Source organism: Electrona antarctica (genome assembly GCF_951216825.1).
Source record: "Electrona antarctica genome assembly, chromosome: 6".
Taxonomy (NCBI): Eukaryota; Metazoa; Chordata; class Actinopteri; order Myctophiformes; family Myctophidae; genus Electrona; species Electrona antarctica.
In genome coordinates, this window is record NC_136811.1 from 26,454,166 (window position 1) to 26,473,975 (window position 19,810).

The 19,810-nt window shown below is 41.9% G+C and overlaps 1 protein-coding gene across 1 annotated transcript in view; it reads left to right on the forward strand.

Annotated features, from left to right (window-relative positions):
• Nucleotides 1-266: 266 nt before the first annotated feature.
• LOC306924757 (doublecortin domain-containing protein 2-like) overlaps nt 267-19,810 on the forward strand; it is a gene marked incomplete at its 5' end in the record, with an annotated part of 26,212 nt that continues 6,668 nt past the window's right edge. Inside the window, 7 exons of the mRNA XM_079503390.1 lie at nt 267-556; nt 1,012-1,066; nt 3,775-3,851; nt 4,660-4,794; nt 4,983-5,132; nt 6,074-6,128; nt 6,421-6,598. Of these exons, the coding sequence (XP_079359516.1) occupies nt 267-556; nt 1,012-1,066; nt 3,775-3,851; nt 4,660-4,794; nt 4,983-5,132; nt 6,074-6,128; nt 6,421-6,598 (940 nt within the window). The remainder of the gene's footprint in view (nt 557-1,011; nt 1,067-3,774; nt 3,852-4,659; nt 4,795-4,982; nt 5,133-6,073; nt 6,129-6,420; nt 6,599-19,810) is intronic.

The following is a 19,810-nucleotide window of genomic DNA, read 5'->3' on the forward strand; positions in this document are numbered from 1 at the left end:
CGTGAGCGAATTGCTTGATGGATATTTAAAATGCACTTTATTTTTCTATTTAATATAACGTTTATATGCCGTATTATAGTTTCCAAGCCGTGAGCATCATTGTACGCTGGAAGCTCCATTCAAAAAGACAATCCATTCAGTCTTTTGCGCTTTACATGTTTCATCAACGTTATTCGCCTACCGATAAGTTGCTTGAGATCTTTGCGAAGTTCTTTAATATCGTTCGTTGAGTATTCTCTCGTCACGCGCTACCTGCGTTACGAACCATGATGAGCCCTGAAAAGCCAAACTTTCTCACCCAGCCAGTTGTGAAGAGCGTTTTCATTTACAGAAACGGCGATCCTTTCTATGAGGCTCGTCGTATAGTGATCAACCAAAAGAGGATGTGCAATTTCGAGACTTTGCTGCGAGAGGTTACCAGTGGGGTGAAACCACCGTTTGGAGCCGTCAGGCACATCTACACACCGAGAGCAGGTCACAGAGTGGACTGTATGGACCAACTACAGAGCGGCGAGCAGTACGTTGCTGCTGGGAAAGAGAAATTCAAGAAGATAGAGTAAGTAGCCTATAGTAGGCTAATAGTAGCTTAACCTCGCCTCACCAGGCTTTCCACCACACTAGTAGCCTACAAATCTTTCATTGTTAGTCATTTGGAATTATGTTTTCCCATCTGTTCTTTCTTTCTTTCTTTCTTTCTTTCTTTCTTTCTTTCTTCTGCATCTGCACCATACATGCATACATGTGTGCATGGTAGCATTGGTCTAATATTTCAATGAATGTGTTGAACTATTAAAGTAACAGAACCTTTCTGCTAATTTCACAGCTAAGCATGGGTGGCTGAGTTCAACTTGATGTACGAAACAGTTGGTGTGTGTGTGTGTGTGTGTGTGTGTGTGCGCGCGTGAGTGCGCGTGCGTGAGCGCATGCGCATCACATCACAATACACAATACAATACATCACAATACTATCACAATACTAACTGCTGTGTTACACTTTAATTGTGTTTGCAGTTACCTACAGATTGGCTCCAGAAAGAAGAGGATGATGCAGACTCTTCCATTACAGGTAAGATCTGTTATACAGCGCTCCAATATCAGAGTGATGGATTATCACTGTCTGTTTACCACTCACTCACTCACTCACTCACTCACTCACTCACTCACTCACTCACTCACTGCAATAGCTCCTACTCAGGCCCTTGCTGCCCTCACTGACTTAGGTGCGCGTTCATGTGAAGTCTGTGAGGGCTTGAGGGATGTCCCATTTGAAATCGGCATCGATGCTGACTTTGCTGACTTTGGCAAAAAAAATTACCGTTACCAGGGGAATGAGGGGTATCCTCCGAACGTCAATCATTTAAATATGCAAATTATGTTTGGTTTCTGGGGTTTGAATCCAGGTGGTTACAGTTCCAATACTCCAATACATCATCTTTATTATTATGATGTTTTAGTTTGTGGAAGACAGATTTTTAGTAGCCACTTGCAGCATTTACTCTACCTAATATGGCTATTTTCATGAAAAGGTCCAAATAGAAACAAATTTCTGACTTTATATAATCTCACAGATTTGCGAGATTAATCTAAGAGATTTCTGAGAAAAATCTTGGAAATTTCAGAGTTTAAAGTGGCAAGTTTCTGACTTTAAAAACTCACAGAATTGTGACATTAATCTCAGAGATTTCTGAGAAAAATCTCGGAAATTTCTAATTTTACAGATTTGCCACATTAAACTCGGAAATCTCAGAGATTTTTCTCACAAAAATCTCTTTCATTAATTATTTTTTTAATTATTATTTGTATCCCACAATTTTTGTAACCCATTTCTTTCACCCAGTGTCAATTATCTAATGTAATCCTGGGTACCATACTTCCTCTGCCAATCTGGTAAGAGCAACGGACTGACCTCATGCTTCCTTCAATGCATGAAGTGTCCAAGTTCTTTTCACCTGACAGGGGGGAGTTTCCTCGTTTGGACGTAGCGTGTGGAAGTAACATGTTATTCCAACCAGTTCCTTTCCCCTCCATCAGGCCTACTTCTAATATCTTAAACTATGATATATTAATGCATAAGATTAATGCAATTCAGGACGGGAACCCCTTTTGGTGTTTTAAGCAATATGTCATACTTTAGCTATTGCAAAATAGCACATCTACAAGCTCATAGCTCAGATGGGGGTCCGCAGCCAAATACAGATAATTCTGGATGTGGAGCACCAGTGCACCACTGACATAGAAACTTTCAGAAAACTCGTCCTCAGGTCTAAATGGGTTAGTGGAGCTTTTTCCATGTCGTACACCACTTATTTGACTACTAGATAGACCGTGACTAATGGTTTGAAAAAGATCAGTTAAAGGGAGGTGTAATGTTTACTCACTCACCTCTATTGAGTCAGTGAAGAATCACTTTGTTGTTGTCTCAGTGTCCATGCATTATTAATTATTGGGTCGTAATCATCCCGTCTTGAATCTTGAATCTTTAATCACCAGCTCCGAGTTGCAGCCAAATCAAGAACAGCTGTTGTGGTCATGTATCCCTCAGACTCATCAGGTCAACAACCCCTTTCAAGCGCTTTTTCTTATCATGAGTCAAATCGTTCATGTTGTCGTTTTCTTAATGCAGAACACAGTTTAGTTACATTTAATTTGTTGTGCTTACTTAATTTATGTTTCATGATCTGTCCACAGTCAAGTTTTTCTCAAATCACTGATTGGCTGAGTCATGGTGACATGACCGTGACATCAGAGGTCAACTGGCCGGCGGACCCCCTTAAGGCAATTTTAATATAGGATGCCAGCCTATCTTGTTGAATCTTGTTCAATACTATAAAACATTAAAGCAACCTTGACTTCTATAATTATTTAGCAGCATCACATTCACTATGTATGTTATTACCCCCTAATCCTGTTTTCATTCCAGTTCTAAACTTCCATTTCAGTTTTTTTTTTGTCAATTTTAGGTGACTTATAGAACTTTTCACCATCCTGCTTCTGCCCTGCTCAGCTCTGTTGCTAGGGTGCATATTAAACCCCAGAAGACTTTTAATATACTGCTTCCCTGATCCCTCTCAGGATCAAAGCTTTAGTATCACAATGGGTTGCCAGGTGCTATGGCAGAGCACAGGCAGTGATCACTCTCTGCAACCTCATACCCCCATAGGATTATGCAGGAGCCATTGTCTAGTTCATTATGTCTGTAGAGATGCGGGAAAGTATGTCTGTTTGGACAATAGTTATTATTGAGTACCACAGACGAAAAACAGTCTAAGTCCAAATTTCATTCTGACCCCTCCACGAAAAGGCCTCGTTGTCCTGAACCCTTATCTATCATTTATACATTATGGATCAATAGTGTGGACTTAAACTGTTATTCGTCTGTGGCATTTTGTCTCTCTTACCTTTTGGACAAAATGTTTATTTCTTTGATGTATCATACTGTATAACTACAGATTTATGGGACGTTAAAGCAATACTGGTTGGTACCTTGCATGGCTTGCATGGCTTCCGCTGCAATCGGTGTATGAATGGGTGAATGTAATGCACAATCTATGTAAAGCGCGTTGGATAAAGGCGCTATATAAATTTTACCATTTACCAATACACTGAAGGTTTCAAATTCATGTATTTAAAAAAAAGTCAAACTCATTCAAATGTTCTTTTTCAGTTTGATAGCATGGAAGCAAAACGATGAAATTAATCAATGAATTTCAGCACAACAGCCAAAAACTGGCTGAACAGCATTGAACCATTTTAAATTGATTCTTCCCCTGCCAGGCTAGACCGTTGCCCCAGAGTCGAATCATTGTGTCCGCTAGATTCCTTAAACCCATCAAGGAGCCGTGTCCAATATTGTGAGTTAAACTTTAATATTTTCTTGGGGGTGCATGGTACTGTGGAGAGGAGAGGAGATTGTATATGTATGGTATACTGTACAATATATCTGCTGTCTGGAAGAAACCACCTAACTCCAAAATGTTCAGGAAATGAAAAATATATATTTGAAGAAAACCATATATATATATATATATATATTTTTTTTAAACAAAGTAATACTCCCTCATCAAAGTTGGTATTGCGACTTTATATCAATTACTTACATGAGAGGGGAAGAAGTGCATGGTGGAGTTAGCTGCTTTAGCAGACAGTTTAAGGGCCCAATGGAGTTAAGAGGTTTTGTCTGAAGCGCTTACATTTTTACTAATTTGAATTGGTTCAATATTTTTTACCAACATACAGTGTGTCCAATAGCACTGATTTATGCAAAAAACTAAACTAAAAAACAATCAAAAACCTCAAAAATTGAGTTAGGTGGTTTCCTCCCGACAGCAACGATACTTATATGTATATTGTATGCATGCATTATTATATGTACACATATCTCAGGCAGCTAATTTGAGAAAAAAACACGACCAAGTGTCAATGTTCTAGCAAAATGTACCCAATTTATTTGTGTATGTGTACAGTAGGACCTACAGTACAGTATGTGTATTGTTGTTTGTATGTCCGGCCTTGGGAAGGATGGTGAGTGCATGGGGAGGAATGGGGAAGGCTGTAGGGAAGTTGTGGGAGAAAATATAAAACCAAAGAGTTGTTTTTATTTTTGTAACTTGTATGATGAAAAATGTACCATGATAACGCTCTGATCGTTGTTCCCCTCAGTGTGGTAGCGAATGGGGATGTGTTGAACCCAGCTGCGAGGCTATTGATCCCCCATAGGATGTTGGAACGATTTGACAGAATTCTAGAGATGGTCACAGAGAAGATGGGTCTGAAGATTCTGGGGGGTGTGCGGAGGTACACAAACTACACATCTGTTGTGTAGGACACTAAATGTTGATAATTGATTCGTTTGATTATTCTATATGTGATTTTTTGCGTGTGTGTGCGCGTGTGCGTGCGTGCGTGTGTGTGTGTGTGTGTGTGTGTGTGTGTGTGTGTGTGTGTGTGTGTGTGTGTGTGTGTGTGTGTGTGTGTGTGTGAAGCCTTTACACCTTTGAAGGCCTCCAGGTGACAGATGGGAAGCAGCTGGATACCGGTCAGTTCTATGTTGCTGTGGGCAGGGAGAAGTTAAAGAAGCTGCCATACAGTGACCTGCTCTTCGCCAAGCCAAGAGGGACAAGGAGGGTCAATGGGTATAGGTCCCACTCTTTAAATGAAAATAAAATACACAATGTTTGTGCAGTATATTGTATAAGCACTCACAGAAACCATATCTATTTTGTGTTTTAACAATCTGTGTATAATTTGATACTTACAGACCCGGTGCATTTCTTTCTTTATTTATATAATAAATATAATATTTCAAATTATAATTGTGTTAAGCAGCAGATTGTTATATGTTGGACATTTAAGAAATGTTGTACTTCTAAAAGTTTATCAAGGGCAGGTAGAGTAAAACTAAATAATCCTTGCCGAGCCATGAGGCCCACAGGGCAGGAGCCTATCCTGTTTCTGTAGCGTGAGGCAGCTTTGATGTACAAGTACACCCCCTGGACATGACGCTAGTATGTCCAATCCAATTTTTTGAGTTTTGGTATGACCCGGCCGGGGATCGAACCCCCGACCTCCCAGTCTCAGCAAATGTATGCCAATAATCTCCTTTGCAGTTTACTACATATCGTGCATAACAGATTTCATACATCTAGGTATTGCTACAATCAATTTAAAGCAGTTATTTGCATTTACACAGTACTTTGGGGCTACACTCTAGCCCAAAGTACTGTAGTCGCTAGAGGATAGATCCAAGCATTATTAAAGAGTAGATGAAAAAAAGAGGTGGCTGCAGATTTGTGTATGTGTGGTCAGACAGTTATTTTCTGAGACTGTAAGATGCAGTTCTACTATGGGACATAAGATGTCAGCATACCTCCGTTTAAAGGCATTATTTATATTCTGACATTCACTGTATCATGACTTTATGAGCAACAGTCAATCATGTGTTTCCCCCAGATATATTACAAGATTTCAGTTGATATTTGTCCAGCATCACCTTTGTCAGACAAGATGCAATAACATTACTTATTCTTAACACACTGAATTAAACTCTGTTTCTTTCTCTGTTTTGTGTTTACAGAACAAAAGCTCACAGTCTCCCCCCTATTTACAGATTATCAAAGCAAAATGAAAATGTAAGAATGATATCCATTGTCTATTTGACAACTTCTGCTTATTTCAAAGGTGTAGCAGTCATTGATTCTTGAACAAGGTATTCTATACAAAAATGTAATATATTCTGAAATCTTGTTTATTGTCATTTATTGACCTTTTAATCATCACATGTGCTTTAATTGAATTAACTGCTGATTGAGTGCAATGACGCTATTGCCCTCTTTAAAACAAGATCTCTGTTTGCATTATCAGTTTCATACATACTGTAAATCCAAATGTTCCAAAACTAAATGAGCTTGCTGTTACCTCCAGAGTAAGTCCATGGTACGGTGCAGTGATGGTGGAGGTGGAGAGACGGCTCCTCCAGCCCAAGCTGAGAACAACAAAGAACACTTGTCTTCCATCGTCAGAGACTTCTCCCAGGCCAGACTCATCTCCCTCAGGAAGAACAAGAGTGGACTGAGCATGTCCCTGAGTGTCCCTGATAACGGTAGGCAGAACACAGTGGAGTTGAATGGAGTAGAAAGTTACACGGCTTCCAGATGACAAGGAAGACCTGGCATGTTGTGTTGGGCAATATATCGATATTATATTGATATCGACTATATTCATTCAAATATTCAAATTCATGTAGGCCTATTAGGCAAGGGATAACTGATGGCAAGCCGGGCATTGTTGATAAATAAACACTTTGGGCTTTTGCCTCAAAGTGCCCCTTTCCCCCCAAAAAATTAGCATAAGACATCCAATGTAGGCTCATAGGCTCACTACATTTCTGGTGTGAAATGGCACAAGGGACGGTTCCCTGGACAAAAAGTCCACCACCATACTGTAAATCGGCGTGCGCACTGCACACGCACACATGTGCCCTTTTCTTGGGTTTGGGCCCCTGCCCCCTCAGTGCTCTCTGCATGGCCCTGCCTCAGAGCCTTTTAATTAGACAGCGGTCTGTTATTGAGCTCAGTGGTCATTATCCAGAAATAACACACCGCTCAATTCAGTGATTGACCAATCAGCCAAGCTATTTAAAGTTTCAGTGAGTATCCTCAACCTCACCTCACCAGACATCGTTTATTATTTGTTTTTTGATCTGTTGGTGCAAGCCTTGCATGCAAGCCTTATATTGTTTTTTGGACTGGCTGGCCTTTAGCATAATGTGCCACTGCCATAAATAAACTAAGGCCACTTACTCCATATTTAACTCTGGTCTTACAATGCATTGCTTCGTGTTTAAAGCTTAGTGGATGGTCCTTTAATTTGTTTGATGATGTAATGCCTGGCTTCTCAAATCTTATGTAACATGATATACTCTCAAGTGTCCACTTAGTGGCACTGTTGCTCTTTGGAAAATATTAGAAGTAGGTCTGTGAGGCTCACAGCAGGACAGCAACATAGCATCTCTCACTGTTCTGTGAAACATAACGTCATCGTCTGGCCTTATAACTGGTGCAGCATTAACCCACATAGAAATCATCTACTGTACAGTATATATAGCACACCTTGTCTATGTCTACTCAAAAATAGCAGATAGCTATTTTAGAAAAATCTTGAAAATGTGTGCAAATCTTAATCATATATATACATTCATGGGGGGGTCTCAAATATTTTGAGATGGGGGTCTGCGGCCAAATAGGCTAACTTTGGGGGTCTTTGACATGAAAAAAGTTTGAGCAGCACTGATATAGCAACATATGTTTTTTAGAAAGCTCTTAGGATTTAGAAGACATTTGTAGAACAGTTATACTGTTGTTAACAGTATATCTCCTGCATGTCTTACCTCATTTTGTACTAGTTTCCATGAAGGTGACAGACTTCCACATGAAGAATATGTGTTGTGGCCCTATGAATGCCAAATTATACTTTCTAAATATAATGTTGAATGCAACGTTGGGGGAAAACGGTACATTTAATACAAGGATTGATACATGGTAGTGTCGGTACTATTGCCTGTACTGGAGCCTGAGCTACATTACGTCATCCTTAGGCTGAAGATCGATGTACGGTAGCCTGTTTTCTCCTCTGGCAGCAGAGTTGACAACAGGAGCCCAAAGGAGCATGGAGAATTGTGTCTGTGGTTCAGGGGAGCTGGCATTTGAGGAGAAATGGTGGTGTGTGCAAGTGCATGCGTGCGTGCGTGCGTGCGTGCGTGCGTGCGTGCGTGCGTGCGTGCGTGCGTGCGTGCGTGCGTGCGTGCGTGCATGCACGTGTGTGTGTGTGTGTGTGTGTGTGTGTGTGTGTGTGTGTGTGTGTGTGTGTGTGTGTGTGTGTGTGTGTGTGTGTGTGTGTGTGTGTGTGTGTGCGTGCGTGCATGGGTGCATACGTGTGTTCTTTTGTTAGCTTATAAAGAGCTGTATTGTGACCTTAAAAAAACATCTTTACATTAGATTGTGTGGCATGTCATATTACAGGCATACAGAATCATGTTGCATTATGGGTGTCCTTGGCTGACCTTGACCAACGATTCAATTAAAAGACGGACGGGTCAGAGAACAAGATCAGTCATTTGATGATATTGTATGAGGTATCACATATCCCTGTCATCCTTCATAATTTGACCGGGTAAGTCTGCCGTCAAATGTATTCACCAGTACACATGGGCTATATCTTGCGCCACTCCTTATCCCTTATCCCTAAACTAATTTGCAATTTTTTACTATTTAAAAAAACCTTTTAAAATAGTTCAAATAGCCGATCTACAAGCTCACAACGTCTCGATGTTGATCGGCTAGTTTAACTATTTTAAAAGGTTTTTTTAAATAGTAAAAAATGGCAAATTAGTTTAGGGATAAGGGGTAAGGGTGGCGCAAGATGGAGCCCTATATCTCTAACATAGACGTACTGTAGCTATAGATTCTAGTGTATTATTCATAGGTTTTCACAATGAAGGAAAGGAACTCACAGCAACATTTAAGTGTTCATTTTCTGAGAGTTAATTTGCAGTGGAAGTCATGGGTACAATATTGTATTTGTCTGTCTCTGTCCATGGTGCTGAAGCTTTCTGTCTCTGTCCATGGTGCTGAGGATTTCTGTCTCTGTCCATGGTGCTGAGGCTTTCTGTCTCTGTCCATGGTGCTGAGGCTTTCATGTACATGGGTGCCCCTTATCCCTACACTTATTTGCCATTTTTTACTATTTTGAAAAACATTTTCAAATGTTCAACTAGCCGATCTACACCGACACCTTGTGAGCTTGTAGATCGGCAATTTTACCTATTTTAAAATGTTTTTCAAAATAGTAAAAAATTGCAAAATACTCCCCTTGTAAGGGAGGATATATAGCTGCAGGTCTTTTATTGTTCATGGTGCTGAAGGTCCAGGCCTGCGCAGAATCAAATAACTAGGCTAATTGATTTGTTTACTGTTAAGATCTATCCAGTAGCAGATAGTATCTGCCTTGTTCTGAACAATGCCAAAGGGACTAATATTATACACAATGAAATACTGTGTATGGGTCCATTTCTACACTCTCAGAGTTAAATGAACACTTATGATTTACCAGTGTAGAGTTTCCTATTGGGAGCGCTCAGCCCAGTCTGAGCGTAACACATCACCACATCTGTACTGTTTGCCAAAAGAACATACACTAGCCAAAGGGGTTGGCACCGTCTAACTGGCTATGGAAAGAACACACCTGAAACCCTTACGTCAAATCTCTGGTTTGATGGATCACTGGAGCGGCGACAAAGGATCATTATAAAGGTATCATGTCATTATAAACCTATTTTAGTGAAAGGGTGGAGGATGACATGGAGAGATGACGGGAGAAGGAGGGAGAAAGACGGAGAGAGTCAGGATGACCTCGTAACCTGAGCCTCTCCCTCGGTTCTGTGCTGGCTGTGTTGTGACAGGGAGGTCTGGATGCACGAGTGTAAGTGTGTAGACGTTCCGTGTGTGTGTGTGTGTGTTTATACTGTACGTGCGTGTGTTCATACGTGCGTGCGTGCGCGTGTGTGTGTCAGTATCCATTATTCACTGTCCACTGGCAGTGGAGAACCAGCTTGAGCAGAAGGGTTGTTTGTGGCGTGCGTGCGTGCGTGCGTGCGTGCGTGCGTGCGTGCGTGCGTGTGCTTGCATGGGGGCCCTGGGGGTTTGATTTCAAACCTGCTGTGATAAAGAAAGGAACATTTGGCTTGACCTGCTGAGCCACCAGGACAGTATGCCTGTTTTTCTTTTCTCAATCCATCCCTCTTTATTTTCCTAATTACCTTTTGTAGGAGAGTGAGTTTACTCCCCTTGTGGTAGATGTGGAGGAAGCTGAGAGCTGAGAGACAGTACAGGGGAGGCACAGGTAAACAGACATTTCTCTGGGTGCCCCCCCCCCCCTTTCTTTTATATCCCTTACCTATCACAATGCTGAATAAGCATACTAAATTACGTATTACTCTTTTCAAAAGTGCCAACCAGTAACTAGTTAGTTAGACTACTCGTTACTTGTTTTGTTAACCCCACAAAACCTGAAAAAAACGAGAGGCACGGAATTGTATATAATCAGGCTACGTAATCTAATGGGTCAGTGGTCATATGACTCCGATATAACCATAAACAAACAAAAGATAAAGTTACTCATTAAAATAAAAATCACACCCGTGTGAACTGAGTGGTGTAAGGTCTTATATAGCCTGATCAGCTGTGGTCTGACGTAATGTCTGACGTAATGAAATCACACCCGGGTGAACTGGGTGACCGTAGCAACCATGCTACAGACAGACAGACAGACAGACAGACTAACAAAGCCAGTTGTAGGAGTGGTTTACACCACTCAAAAATACATGATTGTGCATGCCATGTTGTTTGACAATGTCTAATGCGTGTCTATTTATTTCTGTGAATGGAAATGGAATAGAGTGTTCCTGTTGCTGCGTAGCCTGTGTGTTCAAGGGAGTAAGGCTTGATTTATACTTAGTTGCACGCCAGGGTCACGCATCAACAATAGCGGGAGCGGGTGCTCACAGCGTGGCCCAGTTGTGCTTGTAGATCAGCTATTGAAGATGCACGACTCCTGTGTGCAACTAAGTGTAACTTAATTTCCTTAAAGCCCCAGTGACCCATTCACTTCCATCTTTCTGTTGAAAAGGCAGTGGCTCAGGGGTAGTGTGGCCGGATGGGAGGCCGAATGGGAGGCTGTGCCCATGAGGTTCCTAGTTCAATCCCGGGAGTTCCCCCAGAGTTAGTGTTGAAGTGTCCTTGAGCAAGACACTGAACCCCTAATTGCCCGATGTGCAGGTTGGTGCCTTGCATCATGGTTTCCTCCGCCATCGGTGTATGAATGTGTGTGTGAATGGATGAATGTAATGCACAATCTATGTAACGCGCTTTGGATAAAGGCGCTATATAAATGCAGGAAAATAGGAATGAAGGACACCAGAAGAAAGGAAGGAAGGAGAGGATGTGAGAGGATGGGGGTGTGCAGGTGCAGAGGACAGAGCAGATCAGAGAAGAGAGCAACATTCTAAATCCTACACGGGTTGTGCTTATAACCACGCCCCGCTTCTGTGACCAACGCGGAAGTGCCTCTCGCCTACAACAACTGCAGACTAGACCATACATATATAACTCTATGGACTAGACCGCCGTCTCAAGCGAACTTGAGCCACGTGAGACACCGCCTAGCCAGCTAAAGCGAGCGAGTTGCCGTGTCGAACGTTGCAAAGTTTGCTTAGGCGACTCATGGCCGTTCGAGTTGCGACCTCGGTAGGCAGAGAATAGCAAATAATGTTCTGGCGAGAGCATTTTCCCCGACTGCCACTCAAAGTGCCTACTGGCCAATCACAGCACGTCCTTGCACAACCCGTGTAGGCTTTCGAAGAACCATGCATGCTGAAAGATCAAAAAGAGCACAAATGTAGAATAGAGGAGAGGAGAGCAATGGTTAGGAGTGAAGAGTGTACTGGAAGAAAATGAGAAGAGGGGAGAGAAGAGGAGGAATGAAATAGAGCGATGATGATAATGATGATGATGATGAATGAAGTGGCATTGATGATGGAGGGATGGGTGGAAGAGGGAAAGCTTGGGTGGGGCTTGGATAATTGCCTTTCCTCTGGATAATCACACCATACAGCCCTCAAAGCTGTGTGTTATTTGTCTCTTCCCCTCACGGGGCAAATTGCTGCTCTGACAATTCAACAAAAGAGCCTACCACTCTGGAGAGAGAGAGAGAGAAAGAGGGGTCTCTTTCTTCATTATGTGGACCCCTCACTCGTGCATGCATTAACAAGGAGGCTCACTGTCGTAGCCCAGGAGGGTGTTTTTATTTAATTTTATTCCTTTGCAAAACTGTGTGCGTGCGTGTGTGTGTGTGTGTGTGTGTGTGTGTGTGTGTGTGTGTGTGTGTGTGTGTGTGTGTGTGTGTGTGTGTGTGTGTGTGTGTGTGTGTGTGTGTGTGTGTGGCTTACTAGACAAAGATCATGAAGTCCCTGCATTAGTGTAGTTACAGCTGCACCAAATCAATTGAGATACACAATGGGTCCATGAGGACTGTCCTTTATTCAACTCTATGAAATAGATATTTACAGTATGATGTTGTTGTTGTTGTGTTGTAGTTTTTAGTTTTTAGTCTGGTCGTTCTGTGATCTTTTGTGGTTCAGTTAAATTTATATTGTTATTTTCAGAACATTACAAACTGTGTGTGCGTGTGCATATACTTTCAAGTATTCAAGTAGTTCAAGTATGTACATGTGAATGTCTGTTGTCCTTGTTTCTACATTTCCATTGTGTGCGTGCGTGCGTGCGTGCGTGCGTGCGTGCGTGCGTGCGTGCGTGCGTGCGCGTGTGTGTGTTTCTGTGTGTTCATGCGTGCATCTGTGTGCGTGCATGTGTTTGGCTTTTTGCAAGCCAACCAACCAGATCAACGCCCCTGCCTCCAGTGTCATAAAAAGGTGATGCTGGCTGTGGGAATTAGCCCCGTTAGTCTGTGTATCCATAATGCCTGTCAGAGTGACATACAGCCCAAAACAACGTTGTGAGACAGGAGACATGTACACAAAGACCGCGTGCGTCTTAAACCGTGGGCCTGTCTCAGCCAAGAGAGGCTCACCAGCGAAGGATGAGAGGGAGATCATGTATAAAGGTTGTTTTTCATGTCAGTATCTTGGAGCGAGAGTGTGTGTGTGTGTGTGTGTGTGTGTGTGTGTGTGTGTGTGTGTGTGTGTGTGTGTGTGTGTGTGTGTGTGTGTGTGTGTGTGTGTGTGTGTGTGTGTGTGTGTGTGTGTGTGTGTGTGTGTGTGTGTGTGTGTGTGTGTGTGTATGTGCAGTGTGTGCGCTGAACTGTGAATGCACTCGTAATTTTCCATCGCAGACGAGCGTCCTCCTTCCACATCCATCCTTCAGTCATCACTCCCCCTTCATCTCTCCTTTTCAGTAAAGCAAAAAAGGTTCTCCATGACCCTTTGATGCAGGATTACTGGATTAAAGAGCATGCGTAGATATACTAATCTGTCACATTAATCTGTTAACAAGGGTTTCAGCTGTGACATACAACAGTGCTGGCTGTGACATACAAAGTATAGGGTTAGGGTAACATATGCCATTTTCATGACATATAGCGTACATTTTTAATGTCTGCCATTTCTCATCTATCCTGATTCCTGATTTACACCCCCCCCCCCCCCCCCCACGAGTTTAGAGAACCACTTCTGGAGTACTTGTGATAGCAGCACCAACATCTAAGACACAGCACACACAGCCATTTGTGTACAGTACTGTACAGTACTGTACCATATAAATTGTTAGCAGCTGTCACTTCCAGATGTGCCTCTTTCTACTGGTGGTTTTGAGGCTCCGTAGCTGAAGGTGGGCATCTGAAGTGGTTGTGATAGAAGCAGCAACTCAGCTTCAAAGCTCTCGGCCTGACACTGATGCAGAAAGAGAGAGATCTGTTGATTGTTGCCCCAGTACATTGTATTGATGGATTAGCAATTGGATGCAATGTTCCTTAACCACTGCTTTCGGTTATTAGGATGGGTACTAAATACATGTACAGTATGTGCAAATGGTCTGTGGTCCTGCCTATATAATGTATGGGCGTATAGGGCTTGTTTATGGTTATCTCTGAGTCAGAGTGACCGACGTGGCCGGCCCGTGGTCTGCCAGCCAGGCAATTGTAATATACGGTATGATGATTGCGACCGAATGTCGCAGTTTACTATGAAAACTGTACATGCAAGGCACGCTCCATATATGGCCAGTACAGAATTCATTCCATATGTTGATATGACCTCCCATGACAAAGCGCCTGCACTCGCCCAGCAGTCTGCCGTCTGCCGCCACCCAGGCGGAGACGTGCACGTCGCCCTCAGGGCATCTTAGTGGTTTCCTACTATAAATGTGCAGAATCTCTGTCAGTCCGTCTCTCTGTGTCTGTCTGTAGTTCATATATCTTGAGACCAACTTCACACGCATTGAAGATGACCTGAGGGACTGTATAGTGTCCTGTGTTGAGTCGGTCGGATAGGCGGTTGACCAGAACTACGAATCCGAGCGAAATGCCTATATATGGGCATGCTGACCGACTTCAAACTCGACGTGTGTATCGCAGAAGACCCGATGGCATGATGCACATAGTGGGGTGTCGGTAGAACCAGCTGATCTCCCAAATATGTGTAGATAAATCCCCGTATGGAGTACTCGCCACCATTTCCTTTTTTAAATTTGAGAAAATGTAGCTGAACCCATGACCTTTATGAATACTAGTACTTTGCTTCACTGTCTGTAATGCTATTATTCCTGCACTTCTTTGAGTGGCAGTCAATGCTTACAAGGCCAGGGCTATGTGTCTCTACACAAGCAATTTCACTATTGTGAGAAAATGAAATGTGTTGAGTTATTCATCGAGGTCTTTGGGCCCCTTGGAACATGAAGTGCATAATTGTATTCACTTGGTAGCATTATTATGATGGTAAAATTCTGAGAGCTTACATTATTTCTTCTTGAGACGAAGGTCAAATGTGTGCTATCAAAAGAAAACGCTCACTTAAATAGTTTTGTGTATTGGAACTAAAACTTTGAACGACTTCTGTGGATAATTGTTATGCACTTTGCATTATGCACTTTCCACTTTCCACTTTTCAGAGAGGCTTAAATGGCATGACCTTTGGTGCATTCTACATTCTTCTAAAAATAATAATTATATTATATATGTTTGAGTGGTACTGTAGATAGAGCCATTCATGCATGGTTTCTTTTAGGTTTTTCTTCACATTCCTTTCTTTTCTTTTTTTCCCTCTTTTTTGAGTGATGTTTTATTTTGATTCTGGATGCTTTGCTTTATAGCCTATCTTTCTAAGCTTTCTATGAAGACATCGTTGACATTTGTCGACAAGTCAATGTCTTTGTATGTTACATACACATATAGTACAGTACAAACATAACACTTTTTATGACAGGCTTTTCCCTTTCGGGCCTTACCCTTGGCAGAACTTGAGCTGAGCTCACTAAGTAGAACAAAGCAGTAATACTTGAAAGTTGAGGCTTTCCTATCTGCTGTTCATTATATGCATGCACTCATGCTATGGTAACGGAATTAAATGGGGTCCCAGCGGGTAGTTTTCTCTCAGTTCATCAGGCTGGGATGCCTGTTCCGTGCTTATCATGTCATGGTTTGAAAGGTGACTCATTATACATGCCTGCTTCACAATGACTCCCTACTAAATATAAAGAGTAATGGCTATATTTGTTATGATCATATTATTTATTGCTCACTGGAAATTTTCAACTGAAAACGTGACAATTGAAACAGTTATTTTCGGTGAGCATTGAGCAACAGTCACGCAGAGTATAAATTAGGCTTCACATGCATCATTCAAAGCATAATAGTATCTAGTAATTGTTTAGACTGAAAGGTTCTTGGTTTACCTGTGATCCTAGTTTACTGAGGCACTACACTTTCTCTCTGCATTTGATGTATCTGTTTAAATTCATTGTAAGTCGCTTTGGCTAAGAGAGTATGCTAAATGCCTAGATACAGATGGTAGTGTTGTTACAGTATTGGGTTCATTCATACTGCATTCTGTTGTTCTACTGCCTACATGGCCTCTCGATATGTCAACCCACAAAGACAGATGGTGAGAGACAGACAGCAAGACACCAAAGTCTCCAGTTCCCACATTTCACTGTAGAAAGTGTAGTAGTAGAAGACCGATTTAACATTCTTTTGGAGACACAGTATGATGAGCCTTGCACCATCATCAAACTTAAATAATATGAATTAGAATTAACCACATGAACACTGGAATCCCTATTCTGGGGCAAACATTCAGCGAAAAGACAGCCGTTTCTCTGATAGTTCTTTCTGTCATTTCCCTGGACAACAGTTGCAAAAAGGATGTTCACAATGTTGTAATACTCAGGAGACAGTGAAACAGTAAACAGTGTTATTGTTTACAGAATGAAAGCATCCATATAGGTGGGCTGGGTCCTCTTCCTCTACAGTATGTTGTATTATATTGTAAACCCCCAGCAAAAAAGAGAGAAAAAAACAACAACCACAGCGCCTCTGTGGCAGCGTATTTGCTGGTGATTGGCCATGTTGTTATTAAATGTTTTAACAAGACCCTGGTCAGTGAATGTGGTCCACTGCTGAGTGGCAACATTTCATATTTACTGCTTAGAGTTATTGCCCTTGCTGTTTTACACTCCATCATAACTTAGCCATGTGCTGAGTGGGTGAACCAACTGGGTGTAAATAAGCAATATATGTTGATATACTGAGGGTGTTTGGAGGGGTGATATAAATGCATTATGTTGTAAGTAAAGACTTTAGTGTTTACTGTGTTTAACACAGCGGAATTAATCAGAGGAGATTGAAAATGTCTTGTTCAGACTTTAGACCATATTAACCACGTTTACACACATTCTAAATGCAGATGTGCAGTATTAATGTGCAGGAGTAAAGCAACATTTATCTCTCATATATACTGTATATTATATTAGTATTATATTCTGTAGAATGTTGTTAGTATGTCCTTACACATGCTAAGACTCATATTCCACATGTTTCGTGAAGTGAACAATGAGCTAGCTTTGATAATGCAGATAAAAAAGAAAGCAAGATTATCAGCCCACTCATGTCATGTGCTGACTGCTGAGCAAAAAAGAAAGAAACATCCCAACATCCTCAGATTTCTAATAATGTACAGTATCTGAGCACTGTGAGCCTAGTTATTTGATTATTTCTTAGAACAATGGAATAACAGGAACAGCTCAACTACAACTGTACTAGTCCCTATGGTGCCATCAGCATATCTCACTCTAAACATTAACTACCATAGGCCTTCCCTGGCAATGAGCCACCATAGACATCAGCTGTCTAAATCAACATCTCTCCTCTGACCATAAACCTGTTCATGGCCCCACTGCAGCAGAAGGAATTTATTGACAACCTGGTTTTGCTGACGTTGACCCATTCAAGTTTCCTGTACATTGAAGAAAAAAGGCCTTTCTGCACGCCATTATCTCACCCAGGGTCTTTTATGGTGTGTGGCTCTGCAGGAGTATTGGCCTGTGTGTGTGTGTGTGTGTGTGTGTGCGTGCGTGCGTGCGTGCGTGCGTGCGTGCGTGCGTGCGTGCGTGCGTGCGTGCGTGCGTGCGTGCGTGCGTGCGTGCGTGACCGTCTGTCCGTCTGCCTGCATGTCTGAATGTCTAGAGCTAATCTGGCAAACCGCTCGAAAGACCAGTTCCAAATGTATTGTGCACTCACAGTAGGCCAAAGAAATACCTCCACATTTTTCTCTTCACACAAGGTTTTATATTTTTGGAATTATGTATCTTACATTTTACAATGGAAGTCAAAGGGGCTCAGATCAGGGTGAAACCTTGCCCAGATCCATGTGGATCTACTTTTTTCGCATTTTGGATCAGTCAGTGTTTTCAAGAATGCAACGCTATGACCCTCCGATCACAAGGTGGCCCACAACAACAACAGCACTATGAAAGGAGTAAACCTATTTGTTTCTCTGGGTGCGTCGCTCACTGAAAATAACCGTTTTTCAAATGATTTTCAATGTCTATATAATATCATCATGTACTGTGCAATATGTCTACATAAACTCTTCTAATCTCCTCATGAAGTGATGTGGTCGATGAAGTATAATTTATGCTTAACATGATAAAAAAAGGAACAGCGTTGCATTTTCACTGGAATCATAGCTGACAGCATACCTGTTCAATGCCACAGGGATTACATGAGGAAGGCTTTATTTAAATTAAGCTATAACCTATTTTGTTTGGATGACATTAAGCTCATCCATTCTGATATAGTCCAATGATTCTAAACGTTTTTTTATTTCAAGGACCCCAGTTTGATATTTAAACCTCAATCTACACTGAAAAATTCTCAGTGTGGGCCGTGCTGCAAGCAATAGAGGCTTGTGGGTCCTTGGCATGGAAAAGTTTGGAAACCCCTGATGGCCTATACTGTAGTAAGAAAGCCTTGTTGTGAACCAATAACAGAGATGAAATGAACACGCTGAATATACAGTCAGTGTTGTACCTGTATCATTGACATTTTCCCATTAGTTTCTGCAGTGTGGAAAATAAAAGTGAATCTATCTCTACTGTGACCGGAAAAGAAAAATGTGGCAGTGGCAGTTTGTTGACAGCATTATGTAGATGCAGGCTTTAGTCGGACACTAACAAACCACAGGGGGTTGTTGCAGTTATAATATCCGATGTTGGTTTATCCATAAATATTTAATGGAGTCGCTTTCACATAATGTTACCTGGTGCAGTATGCATTCAGGTCTCCCGGTGTGCATGTAATTACTGAAGGTATTGGACAAGCTCTGCATATGTTACGATAATAGAAGAACTGTTTGACAAATACTGCCGCAACGAGGCCGCATGCAGATTTCAACTTCTTAGGCTGGCCAGCCGCGGCCATTAAAAGTAAAATATGATGCTTTGGCTTCGGTCAAAAACTCAGTGTTTTGCCCTTGCAAACGTTTATATCAATAGAGGTACTTGAGCCTTAAGACCTACTAGGGGCGGCTGTGGCTCAGGAGGTAGAGCATGTCGTCCAATGATCCCTGGGTAGGCGGTTCGAATCCCGGCTCCTCCTGTCCACATGTCAAAGTGTCCTTGGGCAAGACACTGAACCCTACATTGCCTCCAATGAGTCGGTCGGTGTGAGCTTGCCACCATTGGTGTGTGAATGTGGGAAGTGAGGACGCTGGCGTTGACTGTTTGCCGCTTCACCTCCCAATGTATGAATGAATGAACCATTGTAAAGCGCTTTGAGCACTTGGAAAAGCGCTATAAAATGCAAAAAATGCATTATTACTGAAATGAAAAATACAAAATATTGGTAAACCATAATACATCTGACAGTTTTTGTCCTGATAATAAATCACGACAGTTTTTGTCGTGATTTATTATGGTGTACCTTTATTTTGTAGTGTCTAGTGTCTCTTGGTTTCCTCTGTTGCTAATTACACCTGACTTTACTTTACTGGTTTACCGGTTACTAACTCGGTCAGTAACCGGTCACCGGTCAAGTTTACATTAATGCACAGTTTGAGACTCAGGTGTAATTTTGAGGGGTGCTAGCCCCTCCTATGCTCAGCTTTGTGTGTCTGTGTACCACAGAATGTGATGTATGATGATAAGAGTGCCCCATACTTAACACAAGTGTGATTTTGATTTTCCTCTAAGCAGACCTGTGCCATTTAGACTCCACATCATCCAAATGATAGCAATTCCCATTCATATAA